The sequence below is a fragment of the Nelumbo lutea genome, chromosome 3, assembly GCF_056320005.1.
Source record: "Nelumbo lutea isolate HS-2025 chromosome 3, American lotus-T2T, whole genome shotgun sequence".
NCBI classification, from domain to species: Eukaryota; Viridiplantae; Streptophyta; class Magnoliopsida; order Proteales; family Nelumbonaceae; genus Nelumbo; species Nelumbo lutea.
In genome coordinates, this window is record NC_142686.1 from 93415828 (window position 1) to 93437829 (window position 22002).

At 35.1% G+C, this 22002-nt stretch overlaps 2 protein-coding genes across 7 annotated transcripts; both read left to right on the plus strand.

Annotated features, from left to right (window-relative positions):
* Positions 1-136: 136 nt before the first annotated feature.
* On the plus strand, positions 137-1835 carry LOC148866909 (FBD-associated F-box protein At5g22730-like). The gene is made up of 3 exons (XM_088976439.1): positions 137-1129; positions 1232-1396; positions 1500-1835. The coding sequence occupies exons 1-3, from the start codon at positions 137-139 to the stop codon at positions 1833-1835; spliced, it is 1494 nt and encodes a 497-aa protein (XP_088832565.1).
* A 5333-nt stretch (positions 1836-7168) lies between these two features.
* On the plus strand, positions 7169-19225 carry LOC148866910 (uncharacterized). 6 transcript variants are annotated; one of them, XM_088974244.1, is made up of 6 exons: positions 7528-7885; positions 17534-17726; positions 18024-18103; positions 18241-18338; positions 18442-18566; positions 18644-19225. In XM_088974244.1, exons 4-6 carry the CDS (start codon positions 18257-18259, stop codon positions 18875-18877), a joined length of 441 nt encoding a protein of 146 aa, XP_088830370.1. In that variant the 5' UTR covers positions 7528-7885; positions 17534-17726; positions 18024-18103; positions 18241-18256; the 3' UTR covers positions 18878-19225. The 6 variants fall into 6 exon arrangements, with proteins under 6 accessions (XP_088830369.1, XP_088830374.1, XP_088830370.1 ...); XM_088974245.1 differs by having other exon boundaries at positions 7535-7885; positions 18027-18103; XM_088974246.1 differs by having other exon boundaries at positions 7754-7885; positions 17518-17726.
* Positions 19226-22002: the final 2777 nt, after the last annotated feature.

Sequence of the window (22002 nt, forward strand, 5' to 3'; positions counted from 1 at the left end):
TTTAGGTTTCTTATTCCTATTTAAGGAAATAAATTAAGCTGGGCTCGTAAAAAGAGTTTTCTTCTTTGTGTTGACATAACACAGAGGCTTTGCTTCCATTTTAATTTCTTCTCTTCTACTTCGTTCTGTGTAAGAGATGGAGATCGTATTCATGGATATAGAAGAAGATTTGCAAGAAGAAAAGGAAGTGACTGATGCGATAATAAACCGTCTACCCGTTTCACTTCTCAGCTTAATAATCTCAAGGCTGCCCATCGAAGAAGCAGTAAGAACAGATGCAGTATCACGGCGATGGAAGCATCTATGGAGGTGGATAATGCACATCGATTTTGATTCTTTCACAGAGAAAAAATACAGTCTTGATCAGGTCAGTCGTATTATCAACTGCGTCTTTTCACTTCACTGTGGTAATATCTGTAGCTGTAGGATCACCCATTATCTAAGCCATAACAAAAATGGCGACGTGAAAGGATGGATCGAACACCTGAGAGAAAGGAGACGACGAATTCAGGAGCTTGCTCTCACTTGCGTTGATGATCCTCGTGATCTACTATTCCTCTCGGGAATTATTGAACAAGAACAAATATCAAACGACCTACCGCCGGGCATCTTTGGTTGTCAATCTCTGCGTGTGCTTGAATTGAATAAATACTTCTTAAGGGATGCCTCCCCTTTTGAGAATTGTGCGAACCTCCAAACTCTGAATCTCCAGAGCGTCTGCCTTTCGGATGATACTCTCAATAAAATCATATCTAACTGCATCACATTAGAGAACTTGATCCTGAGTAAGTGCTGTGGTTTATCAAAGCTTTGGATTAATTGCGGAAATCTCAAGAGCTTAGAGATTAGTTTCTTCATCTGCAAATGGGAGGAAATTGATATTCAAGCCATGAATCTTGCAAGCTTGGTGATTGATACTGTGCACTGTCCACACGGCTTCAGATTTAATACCCCCAAGCTCACAGAACTTCGCATCAATCATCAAGGGGGTCAAAACTTTTTTCCAAATCATCAGTGGGAGTTCCGCATGGTTAATAATCAGCAGCTGCTTCGTAGGAACTTCATGATTGGTAGAGGCGGATATACGAAAACTGCAGAAATTCTCGAATCCTGTAGCGGTCTCTATGTGGTAAGCTTCTGTTTCCTCCATGTAAACTGCTATTTCATGCATGATGATCGAGTCGATCAATTTCTCATACTTTTAATCTCTTTACTTTTTCATCGATCACAGAAATCTCGTACCAGTCATAATCTTCATTACGACGATGAGTACACATGTTCATTCAATAATCTGAGGAGACTATTCATCAAGGTTAATTTGAAGGATGTAAGGCAGGCTACTATAATTGCATTCTTCTTTAGATGGTGCTTCTGTCTTCAAGAACTTAATATTGAGGTGAGCTCTGAGACAGTGCTAGCTAATATATATTTTGAATTAATCTTGAGGTCTGTTTCTTAACTATTGATTATATTGTTAATCTAAACTTTCTTTCTTTCAGATTGATGATGGAAGGATGTCTGAATCAGATCATGATTGTCTACCATATCCAGTGTCTCAGTTTTGGGAGAGGCGTGAGTACTGGATCTCATATTCCTTGAGAAGAGTGCAGATGAAGGGTTTCAGAGGGCATGTGCTTGAAATAGAGTTTGCCAAGTTACTCCTAACAAAAATTTCATTGCTTGAAAAGATGGTGATCCAGTTACATGACGAGTGCTCACCAAAAGGAGAAGCTTCTACAAGAGGCTTGCTGTCCCTGCCAATGGCTTCTACCCATGTCTCCATTGTAATAAAATCTGCAACGAAAAGGTTGAAAGCTAAAGCAGTACAATCCTGAGGTTGTTGATGAATGTTTGATTCTTTTTTGAGAAACTTGTATTTAGTTAGTGTGATGATGGATTGGAACCATACTTCTATCTTTGATAATTTTTTTTATAGAAATTTTACTTACACTCATGATAATTTGATATATATCTCTCTGAATTTTGAATAATTCGAGTTCAATTTTGTATAATATGGATTTGGATCAGTCTCTTCTTTGAATTTTTAAGTTTGAGTTTTCTTTTATATATATTTTGGTGTAATTGTTAAAAATTGATTTATTGAAATGTACATATTTATAAATGTCAATACAGATTATATTTATTATTTTCTAAAGATTGAGATATATCAATGCATATTTTAGTTCCTTCCATCATTTTTCAATGTTTACCAAGTTTGTCCTATTTCACACTTCACATAAACTATTGAAGTATGCATTTCTTATGTTTATACTGCTTATTTATAATCATCTAAACTTTATTATTATTATTATTATTATTATTATTATTATTATTATTATTATTACAATTTCTAGGATTTATTTGAATTTCCCTAGCATATTCATGTGTATCTTAGTTTTCCATTGTATCCGTACGTGTTTATACAAAGCATATTGTTATACATCTTTTTTATTGCATTTCCTATACTTCAACTATTGGTCCCTCAATGTGAGTCCACATCTCCTCCCCACATCTACCCACATAACATCGCAGCCACACATGGAGAACATCTTATCCTCCTGCATAGTATTATGCATGGGGAGATGTTCCCAATGCACAGGGGTAGAGTGTTGTGGCTAGACATGGGTAGGAGGTCCTGATTTCCGCAATGTACCTAGGTTGCAAACGGTATCAAATTATTTGAAATTTGCATTTGGAAATTTATCCTTATCGAATATGAGATAATCTAATTTGATTTTATTCAAATATATATTGCTTATATGCACATGCCACTTGTGTTGTATCTATTAATTAAGTTGGTCTAAGTGTTAGAAGTTGACCAGATAGTCGTAGGTTTAAGCCTCATAGAAATCATTTTTAATTTATTTCGTTAATATAGTATTGAATGTTTCTAGGTATAACGATTAATGGTGATTATTTTCATAGGTTTTAGGTTATCACAAAGCAGGAGATCGGTTAAGAGGGGCATCTCCTATTCTCCATAAATTTTTGGATGAATTTTCTCTGTATATAATGTTGTTGAGTGTAATTTTATCATTGATTTTATGCATTAATGTTTCAATCTAATGCATTTGCAACCAACATTCTATGCATATTATAAAATTCAGATATTGGCATTTGTGAGGATAGTCTTTTTTATGTATTATATAATTGTCTTAGGACTTTAGCGGTATGTGAACTTTCATTTATGCCCGAAATATAAAAGCATAGTCAAACATCACCATCAATATCAAATATCCCATGCACCGCACAGGCCATTCCACTAGTATAGTGAAAATTTGTGATTTTTTTGCTTCTTTTTTGACATCCAAATGTAGAAAATATTGTTTTGAGATATAGGTGATGCTTGGCATTTGTGCTGATTCTTTTTTACCGAATTTTCAAAAATCAATGAGTTTTGAAACCACTGATTTTTTAAAAAATAGTGCATTTTGTTATTTTGTATCATTTTTTCCATACTGATTCTCAAGAGATGATTTGCATTAGAGCTATTATTCCATGCCATGTCATCCTCAAAAAATAAGAAACAATTGGGAATCAAGGAATTACCAAAATGGTGATCCTTGAAAAGGGCTGATTTCAAGAATCGATTTTTTTACCAATTTTCCAAAAATCATCAACCAAACAGAAATTTCAATACCAATTCCTAAAATACTGACATGGCTCCAACATGGCAGTGATTTTGGGAAAATCGACATTGATGTAAAATATCACCATAAATGATTAAGGATGCAAATGGATCGAATCGTATTCAAATCAAGGTATATTCGAATCTGATCTGACATTGTTCATGTTGGATCCGATCCGATCTGAAGATCCAATCAAATCTAATAGGACTCAATTTGAATTTGAATCCTATCGGTATGTCAGCTATTCGGATCTAATCCGATCCGACTTGTTTTATTTAAAAATTAATAATTATTAAAAGCAAAATAAATATACTAATTTAAATAAAGTAAAAACAAAAATACAAATATTTTTTTTTATTTTCATCATATATATATACATGTCTTTTTATAAAGTCAATAAATAATATAACAAATTTATAAAAATATATTTATAAATAAATAAATAACATATATATGTATTATATATATATATTTATAAGTATATAATATATATCGGATAGGATAGGGGTGATCAGAATCCAATCCAATTTCTGATCGGATCCTATTATCCAATCCGAAGATCCAAATAGGGGTGACCCGAATTCAATCAAATAGGATCAGATCATTTGCACCCCTATAAATGATTAGGTCCATTTGCACCCTTATAAATGAAGAGTTTTGAGAAATAACAACTAATAATTTTACTCGTGATAGTACATTGGCAAGTAATAATTATTCAACGATTTTTGGCCAAGGACTAGGTTTGGGGTAAAACGAAATCGGTTGCCTAGACAATTCCCAGGCCGAACGGTCCTATCGTCTGATTAGCTGGGAGTTCTCGATGTGAAATAAATGATAGCTATGAAGTAGAACTCAGAACTATCACTATATGATCACGTTCTTTTATATGAGATGCTTTGTTGAAGCAATATTTAAAAAACGAGCGCATGATGGTCTCTTTTAAGTCTTTATATGAGTTTCAAGACTTGAGTACTTATAATTGGAAGTTTCTTATTAAGAAACCATTACCTTTTTTAATGTAGCAAATAACAATGTTACAATTCCAATCCAGCCCCTTCGAAGCAAGGGCCCCTTCGCTAGTTGATTACTTGCTTCGAAAAGGTGAAGTGATTAGAAAGGAATAAAAAATGAATTAATTTGTGGGAAGGAAATGTTAAATTGATTAAACAAAATTACCAAAATGTCCAAACCACCAATCGTTAGTAAACAATAATATATAATTAATAAATAACTATAACTAATTTAGAACTTAAAAATGCAAGTACTATTATGTATTTAATTTTTCAAATAAATAATTAATATTAAATAATTTATAATAGTATTCAAAATGATAAATAATATCAATTATTAAATAATAATTAAATAACTAAATATGATTAAACATTTAATTAATCAAATAATATTATTTAAATTAACATTAATTATTTATTTATTAAATAATATTAAATAAAAAGCTTAGATGTTTAATTTAATTAATTTAATAATATTATTGAATTATTTGATTTTATAGTTATTTTATTATTAACTTATATAATCAAATAATTAAATTTATAATAGTATTAAATTAATTAGATAATAATCACATATATAATTAAATAATATAATTTAATTGAGCAAATCAATAATTATTTAACTAAATAACATTTTTAACTAATTAATATTAATTAAATAAAGAAAGAAATAATTAAATAACAGTAAAAAAATGTGAAATGATAAGAGGATCCGAGAGTGGCATATTCCATAGTTTCCTTGTACAATAAGGGAGGTAATATGTGGTCAATTTAATAAATCGATTTATGGGTCAACGTTAGAGGTTCGAATCTCAAGGTGCTAAACGGAGAAGAATAACACCATTAGACATGTTCATGGGCCGGGTCTAAGTCAGCTTTGCCTCTTTATTAATGAAATGCATTCAGGCCTGAGCTCGAGGTCGGCCCCAACATTGGGCCTAAGTCTTGAGCATGAGCTCAACCTTGCTATAAAAACCCAAAGCTCGGCCTTTGACCTATAAATCGGGAAAAAAGATATATATTTTTTATTTTGTATTCAATAAAAATTGATTTATTTATTTTAAATGACTTAGAAACAAAAAAAAAATGTTTAAGGATTTCATTATGGCTTAATAAAAGAGAAGAAGAACAAAGAAAAAAATATTATATATATATATATATATATATATATATATATATATATATATATATATATATGTATATATATATATAATATAATCAAACATGTTTTTTATTATAAAAAATATTATTGGGCTTAGGCTTAGGCTGAGCTTTTTTGAGAAAGTCCAAGCTCAACCTAAAAAAAGTCGGGCATAGTATTTTGGGCCTAAGCCTGTAGGCTTAAAATAATGTCCAAGCATGATAAAGAATAGGTCAAGTCGGGTTGGCCTGTCAGACTACCTGGCCCATAAATAGGTCTAAGCACAATATACTAAATGTTACTTTTAATAGGTTAATCATTGTTTAAGTGCAAAGGAATAATGCTACCTTAGTCAAATGTGCTGCCTGATTCGAGTTGGGATCTCTTGCCAACAAAGCTGGGACCCATCCATCTTGCCATAAGACTTGGACCTGCCATGTATGAGATGTGCCATGTTAAATCGGAGACCGGATCTGCTCCTCACACATGGTGCCTCACACTGACCTGATAGGCACATCCCACCATACATTAGGATCATCTCTCGTACTTATGTGTTATTATTTACGGGAGATGTTCTCAATGCACAGTGGGATGTGCCTGTGAGGTCGTTTGTGAGGTGCCCTATCTGAGGAACAGATCCCAATTCGTTAAATCGAGATGGGATGGGCTCCCATAGAAGAGTCTGGATCTATTCATCATAGACTGCTCCTCACACTGACCTCACAATATGAACCAGCCGCATATGGGGAGCATCTCCCCTACTTGTACATCTATTATCTCTCTCAGTCTAATCTCTTCTCTCGGCTCAGCTCGACCACCTCTAACTAGGGTGACCCTTGGAATGAATGGTTGTAACAGAGGTCCAGATAATAATGAATTGGCTTTTATAGCCAGCTCCAGTGTGAGCTTGTTGAAACTTAGGTTGATGCTGGATGGTTCTCAAACTGGAAAAGGAACTCTCATGGTTTGGGCCGGGGAGACTTCCGGTTAGAGAAATTCCAAAGAATTGAGAGATGTGAGTTGGGTTAATGAGGGTGAGAGGGAGGCAGAGAGGTCAAGGTTTGGAGGTTAGTGAGAGAAGAGAGGGGGAAGGGGATTGATACGTAGGAGGAGTTATGGGAGAGGTGAAGGTGGGTTAGGTGGGTGAGTTTGGAGAGAAGTGAGGCCGGAGAGGTGAGGGAGTGCCAGAATCATAGGAGCAATTCAAGGATGACCAAGGAGCAAGGAGGGATGGTGGTTACACTTAGTGACTTTGCTTGATTCCCTCCTTCACTTGACTTGAATGCTTTGAGTGCCCATTTATTAAAGGGTAGAGTGAGGGGTTGGACAAGTAACAACAGTGCAGAGACACAAAAACAAAGAAGAGGAAATTAGGCATGGCTAACCGTGGCATTGGCAAATTGCGTTGTCTCTTCTCTCTGGCCTATAGGTACTTCATTAATAATTAAAAAAAAAAAAAAAAACAGACTTGAGAGGAGAGAGCGTGATTCTCCAGGTCCATTTGCTTCGCAGCCGAAATTGGAATTGGAACCAAAATCCTTTTCGGAATGGTCTATTGCTATATTTTGTTTGGTTCAAACAGGAATGAGAATTGAAATCAACAGGAATAGAATTTCATTCCCAAGGAGGAATGGCCATTGACAAGTTGACTTCAGTTGGGGCAAGGCCCATTGGAGCAGTTTTTAATGCCTTATATTGAGAATATCTTCGTACTTATATACTTTATTTCATAGGAAATATTTTCAATGCAATGCAAGGTTGAAAATGTGGGCACCGATTTGCCCTGATAATAGCGGATCTCTCTGTCACGCCCCACTAGCAAATTTTCAGTCGTGCATTGAGAACATCTCTTAAACTTGATTAAGATGTTTTCAAGTCTTCGATGCCACCGATGTGATGTGATGATAGTTTCGGACGCACTCTGTGGGGCAAATCCAGATTCTGCATATTGAGGCAAAACACAATCATTCCAAACACTCCCTAATTTTTCCGAGGGTTCCTTATTTCATATTCGGCATCGGCGATCACGAATCCCTCCGGTTCCGATCGACTGCAACTCCTGACAACCACCTATTTTCTCCGTTCCGATCCCTCAATCTCTACCGGTATGTAATCTCTCTCTCTCTACTTCTAGCTTCCTTCTCTCCTTGTTATGAAGTGATAGTCGCAAATTTTATGTTACAGCGCCTTATTGAACTTTCTCTGCATTTTCAACATAAAAAATGGTCCATTAGGGTTTAATCATGGGCTAAATATTGAAATTTATTCATTGCCCAGAGGATATTTACTTATGCTTGTAGTCAGTTTCTAAATGGAGAGTAGAGCAAACTTGAGTCAGAGCAAAATAATGGATCAATTTTCTATTGCCTATTAATATTGTTGTTTTCTCAAACTAGAAAACTATTTCCAAACTCAAATAGACCAGAAACAACATATTCAGCCTAGGAAAGATAGGCGATGCCAAAAAGACTTTTGTTGTCATTTTCCCACTGCATATAAAAAATGGTGCTCTGTTACTTTACTTGTGCTGTTGTCTAGGGTTTCCTATGTCCATAAAATATCTCTATTTAAGTGAAGGTTATATCTTGCTATAAAACTTTACTTGAGTAAACAAGTGATGCTGCAAATGCTTTGGTCAGAGAGTGTACTTTTAAGAGTATATTGAGCATTGGGGTTTTCGTTTCCCTAAGAGAAGGCAATGAGAGACTAAAGAAGGAACTTGTATTGGGTCTAGAGTGAGCATCTCCTTTCATTGTGTAGGTCTTTGGCTGCCAGTCAGAGAGTCGGGGACTTTGTCTGCCAAAGTGAACATCTTGTTCCATTGGGTCCAAAGATTAGTTTTTTTTTTTTTGATAGATTGGGAGATACAATTAGCAACGAGAATGATGTGGGATGGAATGACCCCACGCACCTGAAAAACAAATAAACATAAACCTCGCATTATTTAGCTATTTTTGGATTTCTGCCTCTTTGTTCACAGTCTCTCTTTTCCCTGGATTTAAAGCTAGCTCCTCTTGAGTATCTTTTAGTTGATCCATTAACTTTCTCGTCTTTTATAGAATGTTTCCAAAAGTTTGTTCCAACTTTTTTCAACTGTTCTGTCTCTCCTTTTTAAGTATTGTTGGCCTTTCGATCCAACATCTCACTGATTTTAGGATCTAGCAATAACTCTATCTAGGTCTTGGTTGTTCTCCACTTCTCCCACATCATTTCAAACCTAAATAGTTTGGGCCTGAAGTCTACTTTGTGGCCAGTATTATTCAAAATAGGAGTATGATCTTAACTTAAGAAAGGTAGGTGTTCATTATAAGCTTTCGGACATAGTGTTCTCCATGCATGAACCGTTTTTTAAGAATCGGTAAAGCAATGTTCTCCATGAGCCACTAACTAAGGTTCCATCAATTCTTTCAAAAATAACCTTGTTTCTCCAAGTATATTTACTACCTTCCGTTTCTAACTCCATCAAATTACAGTTATCAATAACTTCATTGAAAGCCCTTGGTTGGCTAGGCATCACCCTCCTTCCCCAATTTTATCACTGGGGGGGGGTGGGGGGGGGGAGACAAGAGTACAACTCCAATTTAAGTTAATCTCACAATCCTTGATTAAGCATAAGCAATGAATAAATCTATGATAACGTCAACATAGCACATATCATTTCTCCACATTAGCCAAATACTGCCAGCAAACCCCACTGGGTTTATAATATACCACTGATCAAAATGTAAACGACTAGCAAGCCTACTAACATTAAGCAATTGGGCTCTAGTTTTAAACAAAACCAAAATAGCAGGATGATGAACACGAATTAGTTCATTGACTTGATGCTTGAGAGTGGGCCTTCCCACTCCCCTAACATTCCATGCCAGCAGTTTCACCGGTTTCTCTTGTTGATAGGATTTAGTTCTGGATCCATTCCTTCCAGAGTGTAACAGACCCTCTTTCCTTTCCACATTGATATGTAGACTTCCAAGTGCATTAACTTCATTTTTCTTGCTTTGACAACCATTTGAATTTATTGAAACTTGATGTTTTCGGTTCTCTAGTATTTTTAATGTTGGTTTGAGTCTTGTTTTTCCAATTTGTTCACTATCATATTCTGACAATTCATATTCTCTTCTTGACATGGTACAACCCCTTGCACTCTTTAGGTCCCACGATAGTGGAGTTGTTATGGGCCCGCGAATAGGATCTCGTCAAGGGTCGGTCCACGGGGAAAACCTCCTGTTTTCCCTTGTTCCTCCCTTTTCTTAAAGAACCTATCTTGCCACCCAAAAAGGTGATTTGTTCAAGAGATCACCAACTCTCCTTTGCTCTCTTTCTTGATTGAAATTTTCGATATGTTTATTGAATAATATCAGCTCCTTAAATAGGAGATTGCAAGAGGTAGAATCCTACTTTTAGGAAGACTCCTTACTAATCTACTACTCTATCCTACTGAACTGATAAGATAAGATAAGATAAGAACTGTAATTAGATAAGATAAGACTCCCTTAATCTATCCTACTGAACTGATAAGATAAGATAACTGAATAGATAAGACTCCTACTAATCTCTGCTACTGAAAGTAGATAAGGTAAGAATACTGAATAGATAAGATAGGATGAGAACACTAAATTGTTGCTGCTGAGAACACTAAATTACTGCTGTTGCTGCACTAAATTACTGTTGTTGCTGCCGGCGCCCACATCATTACTCCCTTCCTGGACTACGAGCTTGTCCTCAAGCTCGAATTCAGGACGGGTGTCTTGAAACACAGTCAAAAGAATCCAGGATAGGTGGAATATTTTGCCCTCCTGGATCGTGTTCCAATGAAGATGGTTCATCCTCAAACAGCTGCAGTGAGATACCAAGATTTGACCATGCATAGCTGCATTCTCTACCGCGGGCAACTGCAGCCTTAAGGTACTTCTGAGATGTCTTGAACTGTAGAGTACAAAGATTGTGAAGGCCAAGCTGGTGCCACTGAACAGCATCATCTGGATCCTCTTCTATTGTCTGCTTTAGTGCGTACAGAGCTCGTTGAGCCTTGTGAACCATGGCAAGTCCTGCCCATGCTATCCGTAGCTCAATTGTTGCAGAGTCCCCTTCTCTGAGTATTGAAACATTTCATTCACAGCCCATGAAAGTTGTTCAGTGGGATCCTGAGACCTTTCTGCATCCTTGATACGATGAAGCGCAACAGCATATCGAGTTGACATGCAATTAGGCTCCAGTTTTGCTGCCTTCTCCAAGCACTTTCCAACATTTCTATGATCACCAGCGAAATAGTATGCATTAGCAAGATTCACCCAGATATGTGCAACCCTAGGATCTGATCTGACTGCAGCTAACAAACACTCTTTTGCAACATTTGCAGCCGCAACATGAGGCATACAAGCTCCTTCACCAGCGATGACGACCTTGGAGTAGTTGCTCTTATTTTTCTTTGAACTCCCATCGATGGAATCCTCAATGACACCGGATTCCTGCTTAATCGGAACATTCTGGGTGTTGCTAACCTATGCTAGGGCAACGACCTGCTGCTCGCCGGACGATTCTGCCATGTCTAGTCGGTGGCCTGTTGTGGTTGCAGCCCCTTTCGGGTTCCTTTCCTTGCTGGAAAAGTACAACTCCATCAAGCGCCTTAATTCTCGGACGTCGTCCTTGATCTCGCGCACCTCCTTGCTGTTTTCCATGAGTCTGTGCTCCAGATCATGAACCCTAGACATCAATCGCTCAAGGTCACCAATGACGCCTTGCTCTGATACCAAGTTGTTATGGGCCTGCGAATAGGATCTCGTCACGGGTCGGTCCATGGGGAAAACCTCCTGTTTTCCCTTGTTCCTCCCTTTTCTTGAAGAACCTATCTTGCCGCCCAAAAAGGTGATTTGTTCAAGAGATCACCAACTCTCCTTTGCTCTCTTTCTTGACTGAAATTTTCGATATGTTTATTGAATAATATCAGCTCCTTAAATAGGAGATTACAAGAGGTAGAATCCTACTTTTAGGAAGACTCCTTGCTAATCTACTACTCTATCCTATTAAACTAATAAGATAAGACTGAATTGATAAAATAAGATAAGACTTCCTTAATCTATCCTACTGAACTGATAAGATAAGATAAGATAAGAACTGTAATTAGATAAGATAAGACTCCTTAATCTATCCTCCTGAACTGATAAGATAAGATAACTGAATAGATAAGACTCCTACTAATCCCTGCTACTAAAAGCAAATAAGGTAAGAATACTGAATAGATAAGATAGGATGAGAACACTAAATTGCTGCTGCTGAGAACACTAAATTACTGCTGTTGCTGCACTAAATTACTGCTGTTTCTGCCGGCGCCCACATCAGGAGTCGATAGCCTATCTGATAGACTTCATTGATTACCCAGTTTACTGTCATTTATTATCAGTTATCCTAATCGTCCCTTCACCATTTCCCATATTTTCGTTTCTCTTATTCTTGGTGTACCTTTCTTTTTCAAGCATAGTTTTTTCCACCCCTTCATCTTTATTTTTAAGATCTTCATCGGAAGTAGTGCCTCCATTCCTCCAGTTTATGTTTCCCCTTCTCCCTTCTTTTATCCATCCAAATAGTGATAGGTTGGTGGAGTTGCTTAATTTCCAGTTTTGCAACCAATTTGTCATTCAGTACTCCTCTCATTCCTTATTGTATTTTTTCGTTTCTCTTACTCTTGGTGTTAGGGCTGGCAATTTTAACCCTGACCCTTTTGACCCACCCAACCCATTCACTTCAAAACCCACCCATACCCACCCATTTCATCAGCGGGTCATATGGGTCAAGTGACCCATCCATTAGGGTCAAGGAAAAGGGTCAGGGTGGGTTGGGTCGAAGGTACCCATTGGGTCGTAAAGGGTCAAGGTCAGTTGGGTCAAGGAGAGGGTCAAGCAGACAGGGCCGAGAGAGAACATTGGAAATCAAAAATTGAACAGAGTTCTCAGTTTTTTTATCAGTTCTCTGTTCCACCATCGAAGCTGTTAGGGTCGACTGGTCAATAACTATTAGGGCTTGGAATCTTTTCCGCCATTGAAGATACATAAGTTTCTTCTCTCAGTTCTGTGTTCCACTGGCACCAAATCAAGGGCAGGGTCGAAAGCTGCTAGGGTTTCAACGCAGCTGTTTCACCATTGAAGCTGTTAGGGTCAGTTTTTTCTCAATTCTATCAACTCTCTGTCTGTTCCACCATTGAAGCAAGTTTCTTCTCTTAGCTTCAATGCTGCTGTTTTTCACCATGCCATTGTTTTATTGCTGCTATTTATCAGAGTTCTCAAGTCGCGTGTAGGACAGAGCTTTGGATAGGTAAACCTTTGGGCATATAGCTCATCTTCTTTAATTGGTTTGCATGTTGAAGAGTCCTAACCGCCCCTATAGAATACCTAGAGAAGTCCAACAATACCTGAGCGCCCAAGATCAGATCAAAATTGAAGAGTCCAACTTGACTAGAACTCTTCCCCATACTCCAATTCTTCTTGATTTTGATGCCAAAACATAGATCACCCTCCTGATGACTAGATCACACCAAAAAATCCAAGAACTGGGCAATCTGAAATAGATTGATCAACCCTTTATCTCCTCATGCAATCGGCTGATTTAGGACTGCATGGAAAAAACTCTAAGAAACCCTAGCCGAGCTTCGATACCAAGTAAAAAAGTGCTGAAATAAAAAATCTGTAAAAGAAAAGATTATTTCTTGTAGAAGAAGAGAAGAAAGGAGATTTGAGAGAGAAAAGGGGGCAATAATGCTGGCCGCCCTCTTCACTATTATTTATAGTCTAAAATAATAAAGAGTACAAAGACCAATATACCCTTATAGGGCGGCTAACACATAAAACAACATAAAACAATTAAAATAACTGCTCAAAAAGGACCCAACAAGAGTTCTGTGGTCCCCACTTTCTATCTAAATAATAAATAATCAAAAACTACCACTATAGACAACACAATTTGTCGAAAACCTCAACAATTCTGAACCCAATTCACATTTAACTCACCTTGTTTCAAATTTGAAATTCTAATGGTGAATTGGTGATTATTTTTTGGTTCTCCTCCCATTCTCTATCCTTCAGAATATCAGTTTCTTTTCCAGAAAACTCTTTCCTCAAGTTATTATTTTGCTTGACTGTCCATCGGAAAACACAGGTGCAGCTTTCATCTTTCCCATTCCTTGTAATTGTCTGACCATAGGCTTTTGGATTAGTATTCTTCTTAACCTTTAAACTTGTAAAACTATGGGTAATGCCATCTTCATTCTTATCCCCGGCATGTTTACTGGAAGCTTAGACATTTTGAGTTTATTTTCCTTTAAATCCCCAGTCAGATTACCCATTAACTTCAATACATGGTTTGCAGAGGGTAAATAAGTATTTGGACATCTCTTGACTTCGAGCAATTCTTGTTACTTCCAATTTCCTTTATAGATAACATTTGATGCGTACAAACAACATCTTTCACCTTCATATTTCCAGATGCATGATAAAAGTTCTTAATTTTGTTGCATATCTCACTAAATCCTACTCCTCCCACCCTCATCTTGATCCGAGCTGAGGTGTGTTTTTCGATTTATGGAAGAGTCCTTGCCTGGTTTATTATAGGAATGAGTTCCTTTACTCAACAAAGTATATTGTCCATTTCTGGATGTTAGGTCCACTCCTCTAGCCATTTCTATGTTTAAAGCCACCTTCTTTCTTTTCTTTTTCTTTCCTTTGATCCCCATGAAGCTTTTCCTTAAAAAGGACCAGGATTCAAGTTTCAACCTAACAAGAAAAGCGCCAGTTAGCAGACTCTAACACTAAACAAAAATGAGGATTAAGAAAACAAGAAGTACCACAGAAATAGCAAAGATTTCTAAGAACTTAAGCAACCTAAGAAAACTACATATAAGACAAAAAAATAAATTATGAAAATGACAGATAAGTGTAAGAGAGAACTCCCTATTCAGTGTTTCATGTTTGAGGATCATCTTCTTCGTTCATCCTTGGTTGTGGTACATCGAGCATCTTCCATGGTTTCAGTAGTCCATTCCATCCAGCTTCCAGGTCATCAGTGGTTATTTGATACTTCCATGGACAACGGAAAGAAGCAAATTATATTAGGGAGTCATTGATCAAATTACTAGCAGGATGCTTTGTGGGGTGTATTGGGTTTTGATTTTTATGTTTTGGGAGTTTTTTAGCCTCTTTTTTTGAAGGTTGGCTCACCTCATTTTGGGGTCCAGATTTCTTTGTAAATTGTAATTTACTTTTGCATTTTAATTTAAATGATAAGTGTGCTGGAGATGCAAGGAGCTCTTTTTCCCTTTGTCCACACAAAATGGTTTGGCTTCATGATTGTAGCCTTGCAAGGAGAGATGCAACCCATCTCACATTTCCCAGAGACTAATTAATTATGTCATCTTGAGGTTGCAACCTCTGAACCAGGGGAACATTTAAAGTGTTTGAAAGTTGTTGGTGCCTTTTTAGCTAATATCTGGTTTTTTATCACTGATCATTTATAATTTGCTTGATTTTGAAGCAGCCAATCAACCTAAATCTTAAGACCAAACAAATTTTCCATTTTCTAGTTTCTGTGCAAATTACCCATCTTACTACAGATGTGAACAATTCTTTCTTCCTTCTGAATTGCTATGACACAAGCAACACTTTCCCATTACTGTTCCCAATGCTAAAGATTTTTTTTTTCCTACTGGTGTCTTGCAGACAACTTACTTGAGATATTTTTTCCAAATAATATGACATCATGCATGAAAATACATCACTCAAGCCACAGCTGAGAACCATTCATTACTAAGCTGGATTGGAGACACCATGGTTGTGAAGGCAACTAGGTGATTCTGAGTTGACACTGGGGCGCCTAGGTGTTGCCTTGGCGATAAAAATTTTATAATATAAAGAACTACTATAACTAAGGCAGGCGTTTTGATCTTTCAAGGCATAAGGCTCCCACCTTGTCATTTTTGTCGCCTAGGCAGGCGCTTAGTTGCCTAGTTGTTATCACTCAAGGCATTTGGGCGAAGTGCCCAGCCAAGGGCACCTAGTCACCTAGATGACACCTTGACAACTATGGGAGACACATAAGCAAAGTCCTCAGAAACAGAGGCCCAGGAGCCAATTCTACCAAACACAGTATTGATCAGTTTTCTCCACACACCTAGACCAGCTGGAAAACATTTTCTGTTTCATTTAGTCCAACTGGTCCAGATTATAGCTGCAGGGACAAGCTGCTAGATTCCTTTTCCAATAAGAAACCAGGCATAACTCAGGCCACCAGGATGTCACCCAAAGAATTAGAGCAGGATGGGAAAAATGGAGGGGTGCAATGAACTTTTATGTGATAAGCAAATACCACTTAGACTAGAAGGCAAATTCTATAAAACAGTTGCAAGTCCAGCTGTGTTGTATGGAGCAGATTGTTGGGCAATCAAGAAACATGTCTAGAAAATGAGCGTGACAGAAATGCAAATGTTAAGATGGATGAGTGGAAAAAATAAAAAGAATAGGATCAAGAATTAAGTCATCTATAGAACCTAGGCTTAGCCCGAATAGGTGATAAAATGAGAGAAAGTAGACTAAGATGGTTTGGTCATGTGCATAGAAGACCATCAACAACACCAATTAGAAGTGATTTGTTACAGGTTGAAGGGGCTAGAAGGGCTAAGGGTAGATCAAAAAGGACATGGGTAGAACTGTAGCAGTAACAAATGATTTAGGCACCAATAATTTAACAATGGATATGACTTTAAATAGAACAGATTGGTGAAACAGGATTCATGTAGCCGACCCCAAGATAAGGCATGAACGATGATGATGATGATGATCCTTCAAGCTGACTGACAGCGAACGAATAGATGATTAACATTCTCCATATCCTGGTTGCAGAAGTCACAGGAATGATGAGTAATCTGCACGCCTCTATTTTGCAATGAGACCTTGATAATGCACTTCTCCAAGGCAGCTGACCATACCAGGAACCACATTTTGGAAGGAATCAGTGATCTCCCAATCAGATTTGAGGGGAACTGATTGTTGTGGGTTCTGCTTAAGATCTTAGTGAAGGATTTCACAAAGAAGCAACCATTGTTTCTCCCACTTCCAGCACCACTTGTCTTCACAACCCAGCCTTATATTTTGGTTACCGAGCAATTGAAGGAGATCCAGCAGGCCTGCCATCTCCCAGTCAAAAAGCTGCTCCTATGTCCAGGAGCCCACACAACCTGACTACCAATGATTTGGTAGGATTCAGTAGAGCTGCAAATGAATCAGATCTGATCCGATTCAGATTCAAATCCGATCCATTAATTGCCGGATTTGGATATCTGTTTAGTCTTAAATGAATTGAAGATATCACCCATGCTTAGTTTTAAGGTTTTAGCATTGAAATGCAAAATTTCCAAGGGTTTCGAGAAGACGAAAAGAAATAAAGGAGAAAAGAATAAAGTGGTTTCTTCTTTTTTTTATACAACTACTCTCACACACACACACAGACATTAAATAAATTAGTGGCGACATCCCTTGTTCTTTTTCTCTTTTCCCTACTCCTTATCTTGAACTTTTCTTTTATAAAATAAGCCTTCCTTAGTTGCTAATTTGATATGAAATCATTCTTTTAAATACTTATTATATTATACTATATTGATTTTTGAAAATATTGAAATTAATAGATTTTAAATACTACTATCTTTTAGATATGACGATTTGTCATGTTTTGAGAGGAATTTTAATGTTATTAATAGTGGCTGCATCTTCCAGCTTAGGCGCCTGGTCCCTTGGACAACCTGTAAGGGAGATTATGCAACTAACAAGGGAGCTTGAAGTCAGGTCTAAATGGAGTAGGAGATCAGCCAATGCAATGGCTAATACTTTAGCAAAGCAAGGAGTTAGTAGGCAGAACCTTTTTTGGGCCTGTTTGTAATCTGTGGAGGGGTCACCTTGTTTTTTGAAGGTGACAGTTGTACTAAGTTTCTTAAAGAATTAATGAAAGTTACTGTTTCCAATCAAAAAAAAAAAAATGAATGTTGATTGATATATAAAACTAGAGAAATAATCTAGAATTTAGTTTTTTATTTTGTAAAATTTCATTGCCTAGGCACTCTACTATTGCTTGCATGCCTTGGCAACTATGGATAACATAGACTTGTTGGTAATTAAGCAAGTTACCTTTCATGATAATGTGCATAATGTTTACAATATTGGTGGTACTTCGCATTTTCTTAATTAATTGTCAATTTATATTTGCCAGAAGGTGGCATAAGGAGGAGAGCTAAAGGGGGCAGTAGTTAATTTATTTGCAGTAGGAACAAAGAGACACGTAAGACACAAGTGAGTGCATGTGGTTCAGATCAAGTTGTAAATGAAGTATCAAAATGATGGAATCAGATTTTTTGTAGCGCAATTCTCAACATTGATTCTCTTTATAATTCACGCTTCTGTATAAAATTCTCTTTTGGTTTATGTAGTTAAGCATTGAATGTGATGAACCTTGCGACAACACTCTTTAAACGAGCTACTCTCAAAGATCTGGTCAGAAATGTTCCTGTGTGTAGTGGTCTAAGTGGTAATGCCTACACTGCTTTTTAGCAAATGGTGCTTGTGATTTGAACGAGGTTTTCACCTTGTTGGTTATTGTTGATCTAAGCATGTCTAACAAACTGATTTAGATGCTTCTGGAGGGGGATTGAGCTTGATGATCAGGCGTTGGGCTACAAAGAAGACAGCCGGATCGACAAAGAATGGAAGAGACTCAAAGCCAAAGAATCTTGGAGTCAAGAAATTCGGTGGCGAGGTAGATGCCCTACAGTTTTGAGTTCTATCCCTACAGAACCAGTCCCATTTACTCATTCATTGATTTTTACTTTGCAGAGGGTGATACCAGGAAACATCATAGTTCGTCAGCGTGGTACCCGCTTTCATCCAGGAAACTATGTAGGGATGGGGAAGGACCACACCCTCTATGCTCTGAAAGAAGGGTGCGTCAAGTTTGAACGTCACAAACTGAGTGGTCGTAAGTGGGTTCATGTTGAACCCAAGGAAGGGCATGTACTGCATCCTGTCTACACAAAGGTTGATGCCTCTAAGCTGAAGACGGCTATTTGAGTCCCATCATCAGATCATCTCCATGTTCAAACTTCAAGTTAGTGTAGGCTGAAGTGGGATGGTCTTTCTAACTTTTGCTTCGTATCTTAAGGACATTACAGGATTTTCGTTTTTGGGCGGGCCAGAATTTCAAAATAAAATATCAAAGGTTCTTGATTTTTTTTTATATATAATCTTTTTTTTTTCTTTTTTGTGCTTTTTGTTCATGACTTCATGTCATTAATGTATTTATCAGGAGTCAGGACAGTATTCTGTGCTTTTAATTTTGTTTTGATTTCTTTGGTATATGGCCTCAGAGAATTGACTACTGGAGCTTGTTTTAATTATTAATACTTTTTTTGGTCTAAAGAGCTGGTTTCAATAAGATGTTAATTGATACTTGTAAAAACATGGAAATCTTCCTAATCTGAGCATGTTAATCCCTGGTTATTATGCATTGGTTTATAACATATAAGACTATGCATCATCATGAAATCATCTAAGCCTTACCCTATATGGGTCGGCTACATGTATCCTGTTTGACCATTCTATTCAAACTCGGCATAATAATTAGTATAAAAATTAGGGAGAATGACGGTTCAGCCCAGGGTCAGTATTCTTAGACCCAAATACAGTTGGGGCAGGTGCCAGCTCAGAATTGATGTCAATTTACAGGCAGGTATTGATGTATGAAGTGGATGTATTTGATATTTTGAATTTTTATAAATCTACAGTGGAATTCAGAAATTTGCAATGGGCATGTTCATACTTCTCCCTAAAAATTATTATGTATTGTGTCATGTGAACGTGTCAAAACATATATATTCAAAAATAGAATGAAAGTTTTTGCTAAAGTAAAACTATAGGGGAGGTGTTTATGATTGTCAAAAACTTCAGGGGAGGTTTTTTTATTTTATCCTTAAATTTAAAATATTTATTCAAAACACAAAAAAATTAATACATTTAATAATGTCCATATTATTAATAATTTAATATTTTTACAAAATTCATCATGAAATTATGTAGGAATAATATAAATTATAATTTTACGAATTATTCATTTTAAATGTTATTCAAATAATAAAATTTAACATTAAAAAATAAAGCATTGTTTAAATATTTCAATAACTAAAAATCTTAAATAAAAAAACATTAAAAATAGAAAAATAATATAACAAAATATTTAATATTACGTAATAACATTAAAATAAATAAAATTCAAATAATGAATTTTTTAAATATTTTACATATTATTTAAATATTTAAATAACAAAACATTTAACATAACAAAATTTTAAATAGTTAAAATAACGAAATTATGTAATAAATTTAAAAAAAATCTTAAAAGTAGAAAAATAATTATAATAGGATTCATAATATTCATATTAATAATAATTTAATATTTTGCAAAATTAAGAACGAATTATGTAATAATAGTACAATTATAATTTTGTGGATTATTAAATTCAATAAATAATTAATATTTTAAGAATTTAAATAATAATATTATTTCAATAACTAAACAATATTGTAAATAACTAATTTCACTTATATCAATTAATAATTATAGAAAATAACTATCAACAAAATTATATTTATTAGTAATAATTTTACAATAATAGTGTATATTCATTACATATTTATATAAACCATAATTAATATTTATTTTATTTTTGTAATTATTTATTTTTTTATAAATTTACTTTCAATAATTATTTATAAATCTATTTTTATTTTATTATTTAATAGAAAATTATCAATAATTATTGGAGATTAAACAACTATTGTTTAACTTTTGAAATTTAATTTATCATATTTATTGTATTTTTGTTATAAATTTATTTTAGTAATTATATAGTTTTTATAATTTATAGATTAATACTTATTAGAGATTAAACTATTATTTGAGATTACACTATTTATTGACTAATTTAGTATATTTTTAATATTTATTATATTTTTGTAATTATTATATTTTTATTATATATCTATTATATTTTCATTATAAACTTATTTTCAATGGTTGTGTACATTTGCTATAAATTTTCATTAATTATTGGAGATTAAACTATTGTTATTTATTAGAGATTAGACTATAAATTTAGTTGAAATTAGGAGTGTCCAATGATTGGTTCAGTTCAGTTGCAAGATGTTTCGCCAACCAAATTGATCTGGTCAAGTCTGTAGTTTGTCACTTGAAACCAATTGACCATTAGTGAAAACGCACCAACTTGGGTTGTATCAATTTGGGTCTATTTTCAGTTTAATTTGTTTGTTCAAAAGATTTAAACTTAAAAATTAACTTTAAATTTCATAAATTACAATGATATTATTAAAAAATAAATTACAAAAATTAAATCCATGATATAAAATATTTTAGACTAAGAAATATGGGAATTTTCTTACTTTTCGTATTAAAATTTTAATTTTAAAATAATATATAAATATATATATATTAAACCAAAGTCGATTTGAAATACTAAAAAACTGACCAAATCAAGTTGAGTTTGGTCGGATTGTTTATTAAAAAGTTAAAATATAAAACAATTATATACTCTAACGTATTTCTATTGTTTAACTTTCGCTTAAGAAAGCCCGTGCATTGCACGGGTCCCTGTCAATATGCCTCTCCTTGATCCATTATCCCCACCCTACATTCTCTTTGAGTTTCTCTCCATTCCGCTTCCTACCACTCCCATTAAGCCATGTCACCCAACTACCTAAAAATATTCCAATAATCTTTCTCCTAAGGTATCTCATTTAAACAAATAGGAAAGTATCCTGTTGCCTCACTCCCTAATCCATTCCTAAAATGCATCCCCCCAATCTATATCCACTCTCCCTCATTTAAAATATTCATATTAATTAATAAATAGTTAAATATGGTTAATATTTAACATCGCCCATATTCAATTAATATTAAATAGTGCTATTACCAAAAGTTAATAAATACGATTAGTAAATTACCAAAATTAATAAATATTACTATTAATTAACTCATTAACAACATTTTATAGAAATTGAAAACTCTTTAACTAATTTCTATAAAATTGAGAATTATATTTAACAATTATCAAAAAGTACAAAATTTTAGTTATTGTTATTATTATAATTAATAACCAAATACAAATGGGGGAACAAAAAAT

Bases quoted from the DNA above. Each gene is read 5' to 3' on its own strand.
- LOC148866909 (XM_088976439.1), top strand. From the start codon at position 137: ATGGAGATCGTATTCATGGATATAGAAGAAGATTTGCAAGAAGAAAAG. The intron at 1,130-1,231 runs GTAAGCTTCTGT...CATCGATCACAG, and splicing joins CCTGTAGCGGTCTCTATGTG to AAATCTCGTACCAGTCATAA. The intron at 1,397-1,499 runs GTGAGCTCTGAG...TCTTTCTTTCAG, and splicing joins TTCAAGAACTTAATATTGAG to ATTGATGATGGAAGGATGTC.
- LOC148866910 (XM_088974243.1), top strand. From the start codon at position 18,257: ATGAACCTTGCGACAACACTCTTTAAACGAGCTACTCTCAAAGATCTG. The intron at 18,339-18,441 runs GTAATGCCTACA...AAACTGATTTAG, and splicing joins TGTGTGTAGTGGTCTAAGTG to ATGCTTCTGGAGGGGGATTG. The intron at 18,567-18,643 runs GTAGATGCCCTA...TTTACTTTGCAG, and splicing joins TCAAGAAATTCGGTGGCGAG to AGGGTGATACCAGGAAACAT.